Genomic DNA, 13,915 nt, shown 5'->3' with positions numbered 1-13,915 from the left:
GGAGTCCGGGAGAGAAATGCAACTTTGTTTGCAGCCGAACAAGGAAGAGAAGTGAGCACTCACCGCGTCTCCTTCTCCCCGAGTTTTCTCTCAGAATTCATTCATCATCATTCATCTGGTTTTTCCCTCCACGCAGCGGCTGGCTTTGTGTGTTCCAGCCCCGGCTCTGTGACGCTGCCGCCGCCGCCGCTGAGGCTGTTGCTGCCGCGGCCGCTGCTCCCCCCGGCAGCCCGGTCAGCGCCGCGCACAGATACCCGAGGAACCCGGGGCTGGGCGAGCTACACTCGGCTAACAGAGCCCGGGCTAAAGTCAAAACAGCCGAGAACTTGGAGTAATAACGAGTCTGTTGTTATAGGGAGCCCGAGAGGCAGAGAGAGAGAGAGAGCGGCTGCTTGGGAAGCATGTCCGGACTGTAGCGCATGAGCGGCGGGTGGAGGAGTGACTGTGCTGGGCTGTTCTGACAGACAGGGGTGGAGGTGGAGGAGTGGAGCTGTTCCTCTCTATAAAGGTGAGTTTTAGGACAGTGGACAGGTTGCTTTCTCCGGAGGCGACATTGTAAAAACGCAAAGCCGAGAGAAGTGATGCCTCCACCGGCCAAGAACTGAGGGCTGACCCGGTGTTTGGCTTGGAAATGGGGGTGGGATTTCCCGATCTTTCCTGTCATTGGTTAATATTTTATCCTGTTGACATGTTTTCTTACTGCTAATGCTTCCGACACCTTCTTGTCCCCCCCCCCCCCTCCTCTCCCAGAGTCTGGCCGGAGCTGTCAGAACCACGCCTATAGGGGCCCACAATTGGTCCAGAAAGCGTAAAATCAGCAATCAAAGGGGCTTGGTTCATTAGTGTTGGGGATGGAGGCAGGAAGGACATGTGAGATAGTCACAGATCTGCAGTGAACGGGGCCACATCTCTCCAGTCAGTGTGGGATGACTGAAGCACAGCTTATTTCTCTCAGAGCCACAGCGCCCAGCCGCGCTCTCCGCGCACCGCGCCGCTCGCACTGAGGAACTCGGCGCAGGAACCAGAGGAAGAAACGCACAACGACTCTGGGCTGTTTTGTCTCCGCTCTGATTACGCGTTGTGACAAGGCGCCGCGCTCCTCCGTGCGGCTTCACACAAATTAACTGCTCGCCCAGCGCGGACCTACACCGGCTCCAGGTCGGGGGAAATACCACTCAGATATCCATTATTTCACTTGGTTTTTGTGGATGCACCGATGAGAGATCCAGTTTTCACAGGGACTGCAATGGCTTATCACCCTTTCCACGCACACCGGGCGACCGACTTCCCCATGTCCGCCTTCCTCGCGGCCGCGCAGCCTTCCTTCTTCCCGGCACTCAGCCTGCCTCCCGGGGCGCTCACCAAGCCCATGTCGGACCACGGCCTGGCCGGGGCAGCGGAGGCTGTGCTCCACCCGGCCCTCAGCCACCATCAGGCGGCTCATCTCCGCAGCATGAAGAGCCTGGAGCCCGAGGAGGAGGTGGACGACGACCCCAAAGTTACACTGGAAGCCAAGGATCTTTGGGACCAGTTTCACAAACTCGGGACGGAGATGGTTATTACCAAGTCCGGACGGTAAGAATTAGCCAGAGCTATAATTCCTCTCTTTTATACAATTTTTTTATTTTGCATAAAAAGTTGGACATATGTCTACATATGTGCAGAGATTAAAAAAACATAGGACGAGTTTAGAGCCGCTAGAAATCCCTTTACTCGGGTTATTCAGTGGCAGCTTGTGCGCCAGGCCTTCGCTATAGTGTTATTCCACCGCCGATCATTAGCCTGTTCTGCATGAATTAAAACACACAAGACAACTGCACAACACTCCGGCGATTATATATCTTCACCTCGTATTATGCAATAAATATATCGATTTTCAATGGAGTTCCAGCTCAGAATTTCGGTGGCTTCACTTGTGAATAAACCTCCATGCTATTTCTGGATATTTGGAATGTTTGTCCAGTCTGATCAAAGTGAAATGTTTGGGATATTTTTTGGGGGAACATGAGCCGAGCTTTAGTTTTATCTCTCAAACTGCATTGTGTTGAGGCAGCAGGCTCCTGGCTTTTATAAACACACTGTCACTTCAAAAAGCACCAACGTGCTCATAAATATACGACCCAGCTTTGTAGTGTAGGCTTGGACAACACACACACACAGGCTGACAGAGACAACACACACACACTTTTCACTGTGGCCTAATTGCGTGCAACGACTGGAGAATCATTTCTGACAATTAGAATATTTCCACTTGTCAGAGCGTCGTGTTTTCCCTCCGCGCGTCTTTTGTCAGACCTGTTCCTCTCCCAGCGAGGATCTGCTCCTGTGTTTAGTTTGAATCACGGCGTGTTGACTCCTCGTGTGTGTGTGCGTGTGTGTGTGTCCGTGCAGGAGGATGTTCCCCCCGTTCAAAGTGCGGATAAACGGCCTCGATAAAAAAGCCAAATACATCCTGCTGATGGACATCGTGGCGGCGGACGACTGCCGCTACAAGTTCCACAACTCCCGCTGGATGGTGGCGGGCAAGGCCGACCCGGAGATGCCCAAGAGGATGTACATCCACCCGGACAGCCCGGCCACCGGCGAGCAGTGGATGGCCAAGCCTGTTGCGTTCCATAAACTCAAGCTGACCAACAACATCTCGGACAAACACGGATTTGTGAGTATAACCAGTGTTTTTTTCGCTCGTCCCTTCCCGTGTTGCCCTGCTGCGGGAGGTGTCTGCAGGAGGCAGACGGGACGAACTGTGTTTAGGTGTTTTCAGGTTCAGATGAAAATTTGATGAGGAATGTGAGGCTAAGTGGCAGCAAAACAATAGTGCAACACAGCGAGAGAAAAAAACAGGAAAAAAAAACCAGGGAATGAATAAATCAGAGCATGTGTGCTGAACTCAAACTTCTGCAGGGAAATAATGAAGCAGAGTCAAAACAAGTGGGCAACAAATATTCTGCGGTTTATTTGCCACCCTTTGAAAATATGGCCAATAATAAAATGTGTGTTCTATAGGTTTTAAAGATGAATTAATGATGGTGCTGCTCGAGCTGTTGACACTTTGTCACCACTTGACTTCGCACCGCCACTGACATACACTGAGCTTATGTTTCCTCTGAGCTCTCCACAATATTATCATTTACCTCTGCTGCAGCTCAGGGCCTGTGTGAGGAGAGCAGGGCTGCTTCCCCCTTTCCCCTGCCTGCTTATTGTGTGGCTTTTATTGGGAATTACTAAATAATTTGATATAAATAATATGAGATCAACATGTAAATAAAACCCCTTTGAGCTTGAGTGTTTGTAAGGAAGGAGGATTAAATGGTGTCTCACCAAACGAAAAGAGGGAAATGATGTGAAATGAGCTTGCAAAATCACAGTATAGTAGAATATAGTATAGTAGAATATAGGCTATGATATAGCCCTATTATTGAAATTATATATAATATGTATCTGTGTAATTATGTTGTTATTTTGTGCATAGGCTACTATTTAGGTCTGTAGTGGATTTTTGTGAAATATTATGTTTGATATTATTTTACATTTGTACCTTGTATTATAGGCTACGTTATTTCCCACGTGTCTGTGTTGTAGTAATATGAAAGAAGACATGTTTAATTATTACAGTAATTTAAAATCTGCACAGCCTTTCATTGTAATGTAAAAAATAATAGATTTAATGTTTGAGCTGTGTGTGAAATTCAAATGAATAATCGAGTGGGAATGTGTCGCTTTATAGGAACCAGATCCAGTCAGATAGATATATATATATATATGATTTCCTCGCCGTGTTTCTGAGCCCTCGTGACACCATGTGTGGCCTGGTCCGGATTTTCACTTTGCTCCGCACTAATTACACACAAGTCTGCCTACACAGCAATTATAACAGCAGCTAACAATAGGCTGATCCGCGTCAACATTCCCTGTGTACACTTGGAACGTGGGGACATGGCAGGTCGTGATCCTCTCCGCAAAGCTCACTCTCCCCGTGTGTTGTATCTCTACTGGAGCAGACCATCCTGAACTCCATGCACAAGTACCAGCCGCGGTTCCACATCGTGCGGGCCAACGACATCCTGAAGCTCCCCTACAGCACCTTCAGGACCTACGTGTTCCCGGAGACCGAGTTCGTGGCCGTGACGGCGTATCAGAACGACAAGGTGCGTGTAACCCCCCCTCCGCCGTGCACCCTCTGCGATGTGGCTCTGCTGCAGAAAATAATGTCCTACATGCAATGCGTCCCCCTCCCCCACCGCCAGCCCCCGAAGACTTAATCTGATTTTGTAGGTCGCCTAATTTCCCTGCAGAGGACTCCCATGTCCCGCTTGATTTATTTAATTGCCGTTTCTCCCGGGTTGGTGAGTGCACCGTGTACTTCTCACCGAGGATTCCAACCTGTGTCCTATCTGCTACTCACGGGCGGCAAATGAGCTCCTGCCTTTTGCCACAAGTGAATAAATTGGGCGTGTAAATGCTGCACAGTGTTGTTGTGGTGCACGGCATCGAACTCAGACTCACACGTCTCCTTTTCTTTTATCAGTTTTTTTTTTTTTTAAAAGAAGGTGACCCCGGTGACCTCCTCTTTGGGTTTAGGAGAATGTTTGACCTTTACAGATGCAGGTTATTGCGCAGTATATCTGCCATGTGTTTATTTGTATGAGCCCACTCTTGATCCTCTTCCGTGGAGTCAATTGGAGCTCGTGTCCAGGAGGGTCGGGTTAATGTGTGTGGGTGGGTGTGTGTGGGGGGGGGGTCTTGTTGTAAAAGTTTATGGCCAAGAGTCACAATCGATTACAAGGCATTTAAAAGCCTGGTCACCCTGCAGCCACAGCGGGCAGATGTGGCTGAGGCCTGGAGCGCCTTTTTCCAAGGGCCACCGAGGGTCTCAGGAGGCCCCTGCCGGCTCGGTGCCCGTGCGTGGAGGCGCACCGGCGTCTTCCACATCAGGACATATCGCGGAGCAGCAGTGATCCAAACCACACTATTAATTATTGATAAGATAGTCATCTGTTCAAGTAGTGCTCCCTCTGCCTCGGTTTTTTTTCTGGGGGGAACGGAGGCTCATGTGGCCCCACAAAGAAATATTTCGTGGCAGATCTTCTCTCCAGGGGCCAATGAGAATAACGCCCCATCTTTACGCTTTTTATTAATAATGCAGCCCCGCTCTGCTCCGTGGCTCCGGTCCAACACGATTCTGCAGCACATTGTTTTCCTACATGTGGGCCAGGTGAAGACAAAGGACTCGAACTGTGGCTCCGTGTTTGTCAGGGCTCTAACATGAAGTGTGTGTGTCTCTGTGTGTGTGGACAGATAACGCAGCTGAAGATCGACAACAACCCTTTTGCGAAAGGATTCAGAGACACGGGGAACGGAAGGAGAGAGAAAAGGTAACAGACAGAACACCTGCAAACATCAGTGTGTGTGTGTGTGCGTGTGTGTGTGTGTGTGTGTGTGTGTGTGTGTGTCCACCATCTTTTTATTTTACAAGCTCATGGTGTCACAATGTAAAGAAATCCCCCAAATTATTATTATTATTATTATTATTATTATTAATAATAAATATTATTATTATTATTCCAGGAAACAGCTGACCATGCCGTCGCTGCGGATGTATGAGGACCAGTGCAAGGCGGACCGGGAGGGCGCAGACTCGGACGCCTCCTCCAGTGATCCTCCAGCGGGCAGGGACACAGTCCACTCCCCGCTGGGCGACGGTTCCAGCCCGCTGAGGTTCAGCAGACCGAGTCGAGGTGAGATAAGAGTCTAGTTTAGCTAGAACCTTTTTTTAAATGCACATATACATTTAAATGGAATAATTCAAATTGTATGAATGTATTAATTATATTAAATTACTGTAATTGTATATAATCAATGCGAGGGTCATGTAGAAATATAATAATTAATTTTAAAAGCCCAATTTATATGTATAGTTTATAGTTTAACAGTGTTTGGTAGCTAAACACATTATTATGTAACCACAACCATGTATGTAAACCTGAATTTTGACTAAAGTGGGACATATTTAAATTTAAATGTCCTATATACAAAACTCTCATGAGGGTTAGAGATATTTTAATACCATCAATTTGATGTTGATATTTCTTACTTGAGTTTATTTGAATTTGGTCCGATCCCTCTGTTTTATTCCCCTTAGTTTAATAATTTAATAACTGATTTCATTAACAAATCCTAGCCAGTGTTATAATTGGCCCTGTGCTTTATTTGATTGTTCAGATTTGTCTGATATTTGCAGACTCAAACTCAAACCTCAAACCCGGTTAGTCAAATAAAAAGCCTATACTCCTAAAAAATATAATGTTTTAAATCAACATTTAAAATGCTGACCACCAAGCTACTGGTGACCCTCAAGTGTGTGTGTAGATTACTGGTGTGTGTTTTTTGTAATAGTTGGTGATGAGGTGAATAACAGTTAAACATTGTTCTTGCCCTCCTCGCAGATGAGAAAACGTGCTCTGACAGCGAGCAGGAGCTGGAGCCTCATGACGAGCACTGCGACGCCTCCAGCAGCCCAGGTCCTGAACCCGTGTCCCCCTACAGCTCCAGGTGTGAGGACCGCGTGCGGGACAGGCCTAGTGCAGAAAAGAAGGATGACTCCGTATTCAGTATAAGGAACCACGAGAAGGACAAAGCAGAGAGCAGGCACAGGAAGGACACCACAGATGCACTGACAAAGGACTCAGACGCAGGAGGCATTAGTGCCAGTAAGGACACGTTCTCTCCTCTCATGGTCCAGACTGAGAGCCCCTCGCACTTCAGCCCAGGCCACTTACAAAGCCTGGCTCTGTCTGGCCTGCACAGTCAGCAGTTCTTTAACCCTCTGAACGCCGGATCACCGCTGTTGTTTCACCCCGGGCAGTTTGCCATGGCCCCTGGAGCCTTTTCTGCTATGGGAATGGGCCATCTTTTGGCCTCTGTATCGGGACTTAGTGGTTTGGAAAATGGCAGCCTCTCCGCCCAGGGCACGGGAGGAAACCCCTTCCCCTTCCATCTGTCCCAGCACATGCTCGCCTCACAGGTAAGGAAGGTCACCCAGTCAGAAAATGATTTAGTTTGCCCGTACACCTGTAGCACCGAGCGCATGTCAGTAAGACAGATAGGCTGCCGTTTCAGAGGGAGAGTTTGTACAGGATCAGGTGTCACTTCTTAAAAACCAGAACTGTGTATATAACAACCTCACCGTGCACAGTACAGCATCAGAAATACTTGAATCAGAGGTGTGTTTAATTTACTGCTGAAAATTAGTTTGAGAATTAAAGCAATATTTCATGTTTTTGCTGCCTGCAAACGTGTATTTTTACTAAAAGATAAGGATGTAACAAAAGGTACAGTCGTCAAATAAATGTTTTTCACATTTTATCAGGCATCTGTGAAAAAGAGTACAAATTATTAAAGCTCAAACATTTGTTGCTTTTGTATCAGATCTGACTTTTGTTTCCATAAAGATCTGAACTGAACAATGTGAGGGAACATTCTGTTTGGTTGTTGTTGGGATTGTATTGGATGTTTCTAATTTGATTACTTGACAACTCAAGTGGAAATAGTGATGTGTACAGTTATGACTCACATCTTTCCCCCTTTGTATTCCAGGGCATCCCGATGCCTCCATTCGGGGGTCTTTTCCCGTACCCTTACACCTACATGGCAGCGGCTGCAGCAGCAGCGTCCGCCTCGGCCCTCCCCACCGCCAGCACCTCCAGCCCACTCTCCAGGAATCCCTTCCTGGCCTCGTCCCGGCCCCGGCTCCGCTTCAACCCTTACCAGCTCCCGGTGTCGCTGTCTCAGAGCTCCGGTCTGCTCACCACCGGCCTGCCCAGCAGCCTCAACCCAGGCTCTGAATCCTCCAAACCGGGCAGCAGAGAGGCCAGCCCGGCCCCGGAGCACCACAGCAAACACAAGACAGGAGGGTCAAGTGGAAGGGACGCATCCCCCAAAACCGCCATGAAGGACTCAGTGAATGAACTGCAAAGTATCCAGAGACTGGTGAGCGGCCTGGAGGGCCAGAGGGAGTCCCCCCCGACTGCTGACTCCCCCAAGTGATGAGGAGTCTCTGTTTAGGACAATGTCTTGGCTTGAATACCAGAGGACTATACGTGCATATGTCCTGTACAGCACATTACAGAGAGTGGGATGAGGGTTTGACCAACAAGGGTCAGTGACGGCTGATTACTGATATTCTTTTGGAACAAAGCTGCAGATTGAATGAAACTTAGTCCATATACTTAAATTTAACCTTTTTTTGAATTCACAAGTATTGAAGGTTTCCTCTTGAGCTGACCTGTTGAAAGAGTGGAAAAGCATGTCAGAAAATATTTGGACTATATCAGACCCTTAAATCCCAGTGTTTAGAGTTAGCAGGCTGACCACCCAGGAAACTGAGTACATTTCTATATCGGTGGAATAAAACATAAATTAACAATAATTTATAAGTAAGCTACATAAATTAAAAGTGCAAATTATTAATAAAGACAGTATAACGCTGAATAATCCTAAAATATTATTAAAATACAAGTTGAAGGAAGTGTCACACACAGAGAGAGAGAGAGAGAGAGACACTGATCATTTCCACTACAGCAAATAATGCAATGGATCAAAGGTTTATCATGTCCTCTAAATCAGAGGTGGAGGCCAGCAGGCCCAGTATCGGCCCCGCATATCGGTGTCACCTGCCGCAGAGCCCGCAGCTCCACTGAGCCGCGCACCGCAGAGAGTGCGTGTTGACCGTGGTTGACTTGAAGCACCGAGTCGATCTCAAGCTGCATCCAAAAAACTGTGTTCGTTTTCCAGGCCTGATTATTTCAAAGGGATGGAAAGTGAAACGTTCCGTCTTGCGAGAGAAAGAGACCGCTTCTCATTTCATGCCAGATAAAAAAAATGTTTCTGAAATATTTATGTAATTAAGAATAAAAAAAAAAAATCTGTAAATAAAGCTAAGATCCAAGAATATGCAATTGGTATTAATTTATTCAAGGCTGTATATTAGCGTGTATATATTTCGAATTTAACTGGTTGCTTTTTCCCCTCCGCCTGCTCCTGTCCTCTCATTTTACATGACCATATACTGTAAATTAAAGCTATTTAGCGCTTGTTGGTTTGACGAACTGTATGAAGCATCGCTGGTTTTTTAGGAGACGTGTGTGCCATGTTTTAGTGTCTGCATCCACCGACAAATACAAAGGAACAGAGCGAGAGCTCCACATGGATTCAAAAACACCTCAGGTTACTTCACTCCAGCCAGGAGACGTTCAAAGCGATTCCTCCTGTGGGCGCGTCATTCATATCTATTCATAAATATATTTAAAGATGAAAGTATCTTGTTTATGCTGGTTGTCCGGGTATTTTTTTTTTTTTGATTGTCTCACAATTTCAATAAAAAATCGTTGTGCTGAAAATGTGCGTATCATATTTTTATTATTATTATTATTATTATTATTATTGCAAAGCAGCTGTTGAAATTTGAAGTCTTTTTTAATAAAGTCCTCTACGCGCACACACACGCACACACACTCATACACATACACGGGTGGGCCAGGAGCGCCCTCTGTCGGACAAATGTTTAACAGGAAAGATGCCGTTGGTTTGGCCACATTTGAAAATGAAATATTATTAGATTAAATTCACGTTATTAAAATGCATTTAAATCGGATGGTTGGAATTTGTGGGTGATTTTTTTTGTTTTTGTTGCATAAAAGCCGCAGGTATCAATACACATGTTTCTTCTTAATCTGAGCAGTGACAGGCTGGATATTATTAGTTGTATGGAGACGGGAGCAGTGACAGTATCAGCAGCAGTTCATTTTTATTTATGCTCAGTCTGTGTCTGTGTCGTCCAGCTCTATTTCGAGCAGCTCCTCAGTCAGTCGGTGTTTCCTTTAGTATTGTGTGCCCGGCGGTATTTTTAGCAGGAGCCCAGTGATGTAAGTATTTATAGGAAGAGCTTTCTCTGCTGCGCTCACACACACACACACACACACATCCTCTGCAGCCGGACACACACTGTAAACTGGCCTTTTTACCTCCTTTACCGCTGTGTATTCTGCGTCGGAGGAGGCGAATACACTTTTCAATAAGACAAATGTGTCATGATGTAAATGGTGTGCACATGTGTAATAAATTATAGTATTAAAGTAACACAATATGCCTGTCGATTTTCTGTCCAAAAATATATATTTTATGTGTTTTTTTTCCCCAATCGTCCTCATGTTTTTGTATCAAAATGTGTGTGTGTGAGAGAGAGAGGGAGAGAGAGAGAGAGAGGGAGAGAGAGAGCACGATGCAGCAGCAGCAGCATCATTGTGTGTGATGGACTGTGTGTATCTCGGTTTAAAGGGTTAAGCAGGGGGGAGCTCAGGGCAGCAGACAGCCTTTTGTCCGGGACCCGGCGCCTGTCGCCTGCCTGCCGGCCACAGCCTCCACACCGCCCCGCTTCCTAATTAGAGTCCCCCTCCTCCTCCTCCTCGACCTCCTCCTCCTCCTCCTCCTCCTCCTCCTCCTCCCCTTCTTCTTTATTTTCTTTTCTTTCTGCAGCGATAATCACAAAACTCTCATTCTATTACGGCGGCCATTGTTGCCACTCTGTTATCTTCAATTAACAGAGAGGGCGACTCGACCTCTCACTCAGGGAGAAAAAAGTATTTGTCTAAATCAATCAGTCTATGAGTGATCAATAGGCTCCCGCTGAGGCCCTATGGATCATAACTAATGGCTGCTGACGGCGTGGGGTAAAAAGGCCAAGATTATTCACAACTTTGTTAAATGATCAGTGCAGGCCGCTATTGTTGTCGCAGGGTCTGCAGGCCCACAGAAGATGTTGCACATTTGTCTCAACGCAGGAGACAAACAGCAGCACCCCTGGTTCTCACTGTGTCAAACCTAGACATGGTCATCACGCAGGGCTGCTCTGTCTGCCTGCTCTCTGGATGTATAGATTCACATTAGGATGTATTCTTGGGGAAAGGCTCACTTTTATAACCTCATATGATTTATCAACATGCTCTCTTTTTATTTGTAAAATTATGCATTTATTACACATAAACTGGGAGATAGAACTTCTTTTGTAGCTTATAATAATAGATGTTTATAAATATAAATATGGTGTGAAATTGAGAGCTAGAGAACAACAAAATATATATTTTTTTCATCTCAGCATAACTTTGAGGTATAATTTTCATGTTCTGCAGATTTATAATTTTAATTTTTTTATTAACATGTCTGAAGGTTGAATATATTACATGTAAAAAACAGGCTCGGGCACTGACCTGCTCTGCTGATGACCTTCACAAACTGAGTTCAGGATTTGAAGGTTAAACCTGATGTAATTTAGAAATGAGTCCGTTAGAGGTCAACATTTAACACCAGCAGAGAAACTTCCCCTTTTGAAAATAAATAAATAAATTCCTAAAACACCAGCGAGAACAATTCTGCAAACTGCTGTACAGAGCTGCAACAAGTGAGGCGCATTGTGTTTGTGAATGGGAGGCCAGTGCAGTGTGTCAGTCTGACAGTGCTGGGAAACAGCCCAGGAACCTGCATGGTGTCTACACTGTGAGGATTGTTGTGCTACTGACAGGGCAGGCAGCCTATTGGGTGCTCGGCTCAGGTGCGGCATCACGCTGGACCACAGGAGGAGCAGGAGGGGTCCAATCACAAGCCCCTGTTCTCCCTCACGGGGAGGAGGAAGAAAACACAGGGTCGAACTTCAACTGCAACACTTCCACAAGCCAGAGCCTCACACACAAACAGACACATGCACACATTTATCCTTTTCAAACCAAAATGGTTCGAAGATATTTATGTTATCAATAAAGTAAGATATACTGAAAGATTCATGAAAAGAAACCACTTAATAAACACAAATGCACCTGTAACAGTCACCACTGGAGTTGTGAGTTCAACATGCATGTAGATATGTAAGAATAGAGAGAGTAGTGTACACCATGCAATATTCATATCAGATGAATGAAGTTTACCATAAAATATTGTTTGTGTACAGAGATTTTCTCTCTGTTGTTGTGTAAATGTGTCTGATTGTCACGGCCGTGCATTCAAAGCAGGCAAAACAACACATGCAGCAATTAAGGCTGAGCTCGGTGTGTGTTTGTGTGTGTGTGTGTGCGAGTGTGTGTGTGTGTGTGTGTGTGTGTGTGTGTGTGTGTGTGTGTGTGTGTGTGTGTGTGTGTGTGTGTGTGTGTGTGTGTGTGTGTGTGTGTGTGTGTGTGTGTAGGCGTGTGTGAGAGACTTCATGGATAGTTTTGGAGCTGCATGTAGGCCCATCGCCCCCTCCTGGACACTGAGTAAGGAGAAGGAAAGTTCACAGCTTCTCTTTTGGGGAGACTCCACTCTGGTATTAATGCTGCAATGATTTAATTTCCCTCTGCGTCACACTCTCTTATCGTTCATCATCTCTCCAACACTCTTCCAGATACAGGATGTGTCCACTAAGGTTTGAATATGAAACCACTGCTACCTGTAGACTGAAAGTGGATCAGCCCGTAGACATTATTGTGTTTGTCGTAAAATAATTCCTTAGATTAACAAAAAGTCTTTGGTATATAATATAATATAATATTATAGCTGCCATTGTCCTTCACAAAAAGCTATTATATTATGCATAGCACAGGACAAAAGCACCTGATTTATTCAGGGTCAACTGTGAGTGGATCCTTTCCCAGCATGCACTGTGAAATGTAACGTCCTGCTCTAGTTAAAATACATTCATATATATATATATAGCCTTTTATCTAAAAAATGTTTTTATTGAAATGCTTTTTGATTATTTGTGTGTGTATTTCTCAAATGATGACATATAAAGCTGCAGACAGGTGACCAGTTTGAGGAAAAGGCAACAGGAAGTGTCTCAGTATAAGGTGTTGGGCCAACACAGGCAGCCAGAACAGCTTCTTTGCACGTCAACATTAATTCTACAAGTCTCTACATTCTCCCAAAACATATTCACTCATATGCTGTTATGATGGCAGTGTTGGAGAGCGCTGCTTCCCACACGTGTGTTGATTCCTGGTCCGGTGACTGTGAAGGTCGTAGCGTATGAATCACACTGTTTTCTTACGCATCACTCAGGGGTTTCCTCTTTCTCTGTGTGCCAGTTTCTCCACTCATTTATTCAGCTTTTTCCGTGAACTTGTTACCTACTCCCCTCCACAGCAGATCCTCACAGCTGACCCGGTGCCATTTATAAGAGAAACAACCACTAGGTGGCACACTGACTCACTTTACAAGTATCATCAATTGCATTTTCTGTCAAATGTTTTGCATTACTATAATATGGATTGAAGCAGAACAATCCACAGCACATTTCATTTACAGTCATTGTAGACGTATAGGTGCGACTACAGATGGTGTTTATGGTGTAGTAATGCTTACATTTTGAAGACTGAATTAATCTTTCTACTCACACCCAGTGATCCAAATATTGAGTTATAAGGAGTAAACATCTGCATCATATGAATTAACAAGAGTCAACTAGTGTGAAATAATTTGGATGAGAAATATAGGAAAAAATATACATCCAAAATTATCACACAAAAGAGAGAAAAAAACGATAAAAAGGAGAAATTACTTAATGAATCAGGAGTAATATGATGTAGGAAATTATCTTATATTATATAAATATATACATATTTTTGACTTTCTATATCTCAGTGTGTGTGTGTGTGTGTGTATTCTTGTTTTTTATGGTTTTATTCATACTAAGAGAGTAACCTTAATCAGAGTTAATACGAATGAAATTGTAATCCTCTTATTAAAGTAAAATGTTTTCTCCTCAAACATAAGACACATTGAATTTGTCTAATGCCAGATGTTACATTTACCTTAGTGTTACCCCTGTTAAGTACAGTGAGTATAATGGATGTTGACTGGCTGAAGATATTTTCCCCTTGTTTGATATAAT

At 45.0% G+C, this 13,915-nt stretch overlaps 1 protein-coding gene across 2 annotated transcripts; it reads left to right on the top strand.

Moving 5' to 3' along the window:
• The first annotated feature begins 364 nt into the window (after positions 1–364).
• On the top strand, positions 365–9,398 carry tbx2b (T-box transcription factor 2b). Of its 2 annotated transcripts, XM_035154644.2 has the most exons (8): positions 365–508; positions 751–1,575; positions 2,392–2,659; positions 3,999–4,148; positions 5,299–5,375; positions 5,569–5,738; positions 6,447–7,024; positions 7,597–9,398. In XM_035154644.2, the coding sequence occupies exons 2-8, from the start codon at positions 1,217–1,219 to the stop codon at positions 8,044–8,046; spliced, it is 2,052 nt and encodes a 683-aa protein (XP_035010535.1). In that variant the 5' UTR covers positions 365–508; positions 751–1,216; the 3' UTR covers positions 8,047–9,398. The 2 variants fall into 2 exon arrangements, with proteins under 2 accessions (XP_035010535.1, XP_047195552.1); XM_047339596.1 differs by lacking the exon at positions 365–508 and having other exon boundaries at positions 4,002–4,148.
• The last annotated feature ends 4,517 nt before the right edge of the window (positions 9,399–13,915 follow it).

The sequence above is a fragment of the Hippoglossus stenolepis genome, chromosome 4 (assembly GCF_022539355.2).
Source record: "Hippoglossus stenolepis isolate QCI-W04-F060 chromosome 4, HSTE1.2, whole genome shotgun sequence".
In the NCBI taxonomy this organism is placed as follows: Eukaryota; Metazoa; Chordata; class Actinopteri; order Pleuronectiformes; family Pleuronectidae; genus Hippoglossus; species Hippoglossus stenolepis.
Note: the sequence above shows the minus strand (reverse complement) of the source record. Positions and strands in the feature narration are given on the sequence as shown.

Excerpts from the sequence above, each read along its gene's own strand:
- tbx2b (XM_035154644.2), top strand. The coding sequence starts at position 1,217 with ATGAGAGATCCAGTTTTCACAGGGACTGCAATGGCTTATCACCCTTTC. Across the intron at positions 4,149-5,298 it reads CGGCGTATCAGAACGACAAG|ATAACGCAGCTGAAGATCGA; the intron begins GTGCGTGTAACC and ends GTGTGTGGACAG. Across the intron at positions 7,025-7,596 it reads AGCACATGCTCGCCTCACAG|GGCATCCCGATGCCTCCATT; the intron begins GTAAGGAAGGTC and ends TTTGTATTCCAG.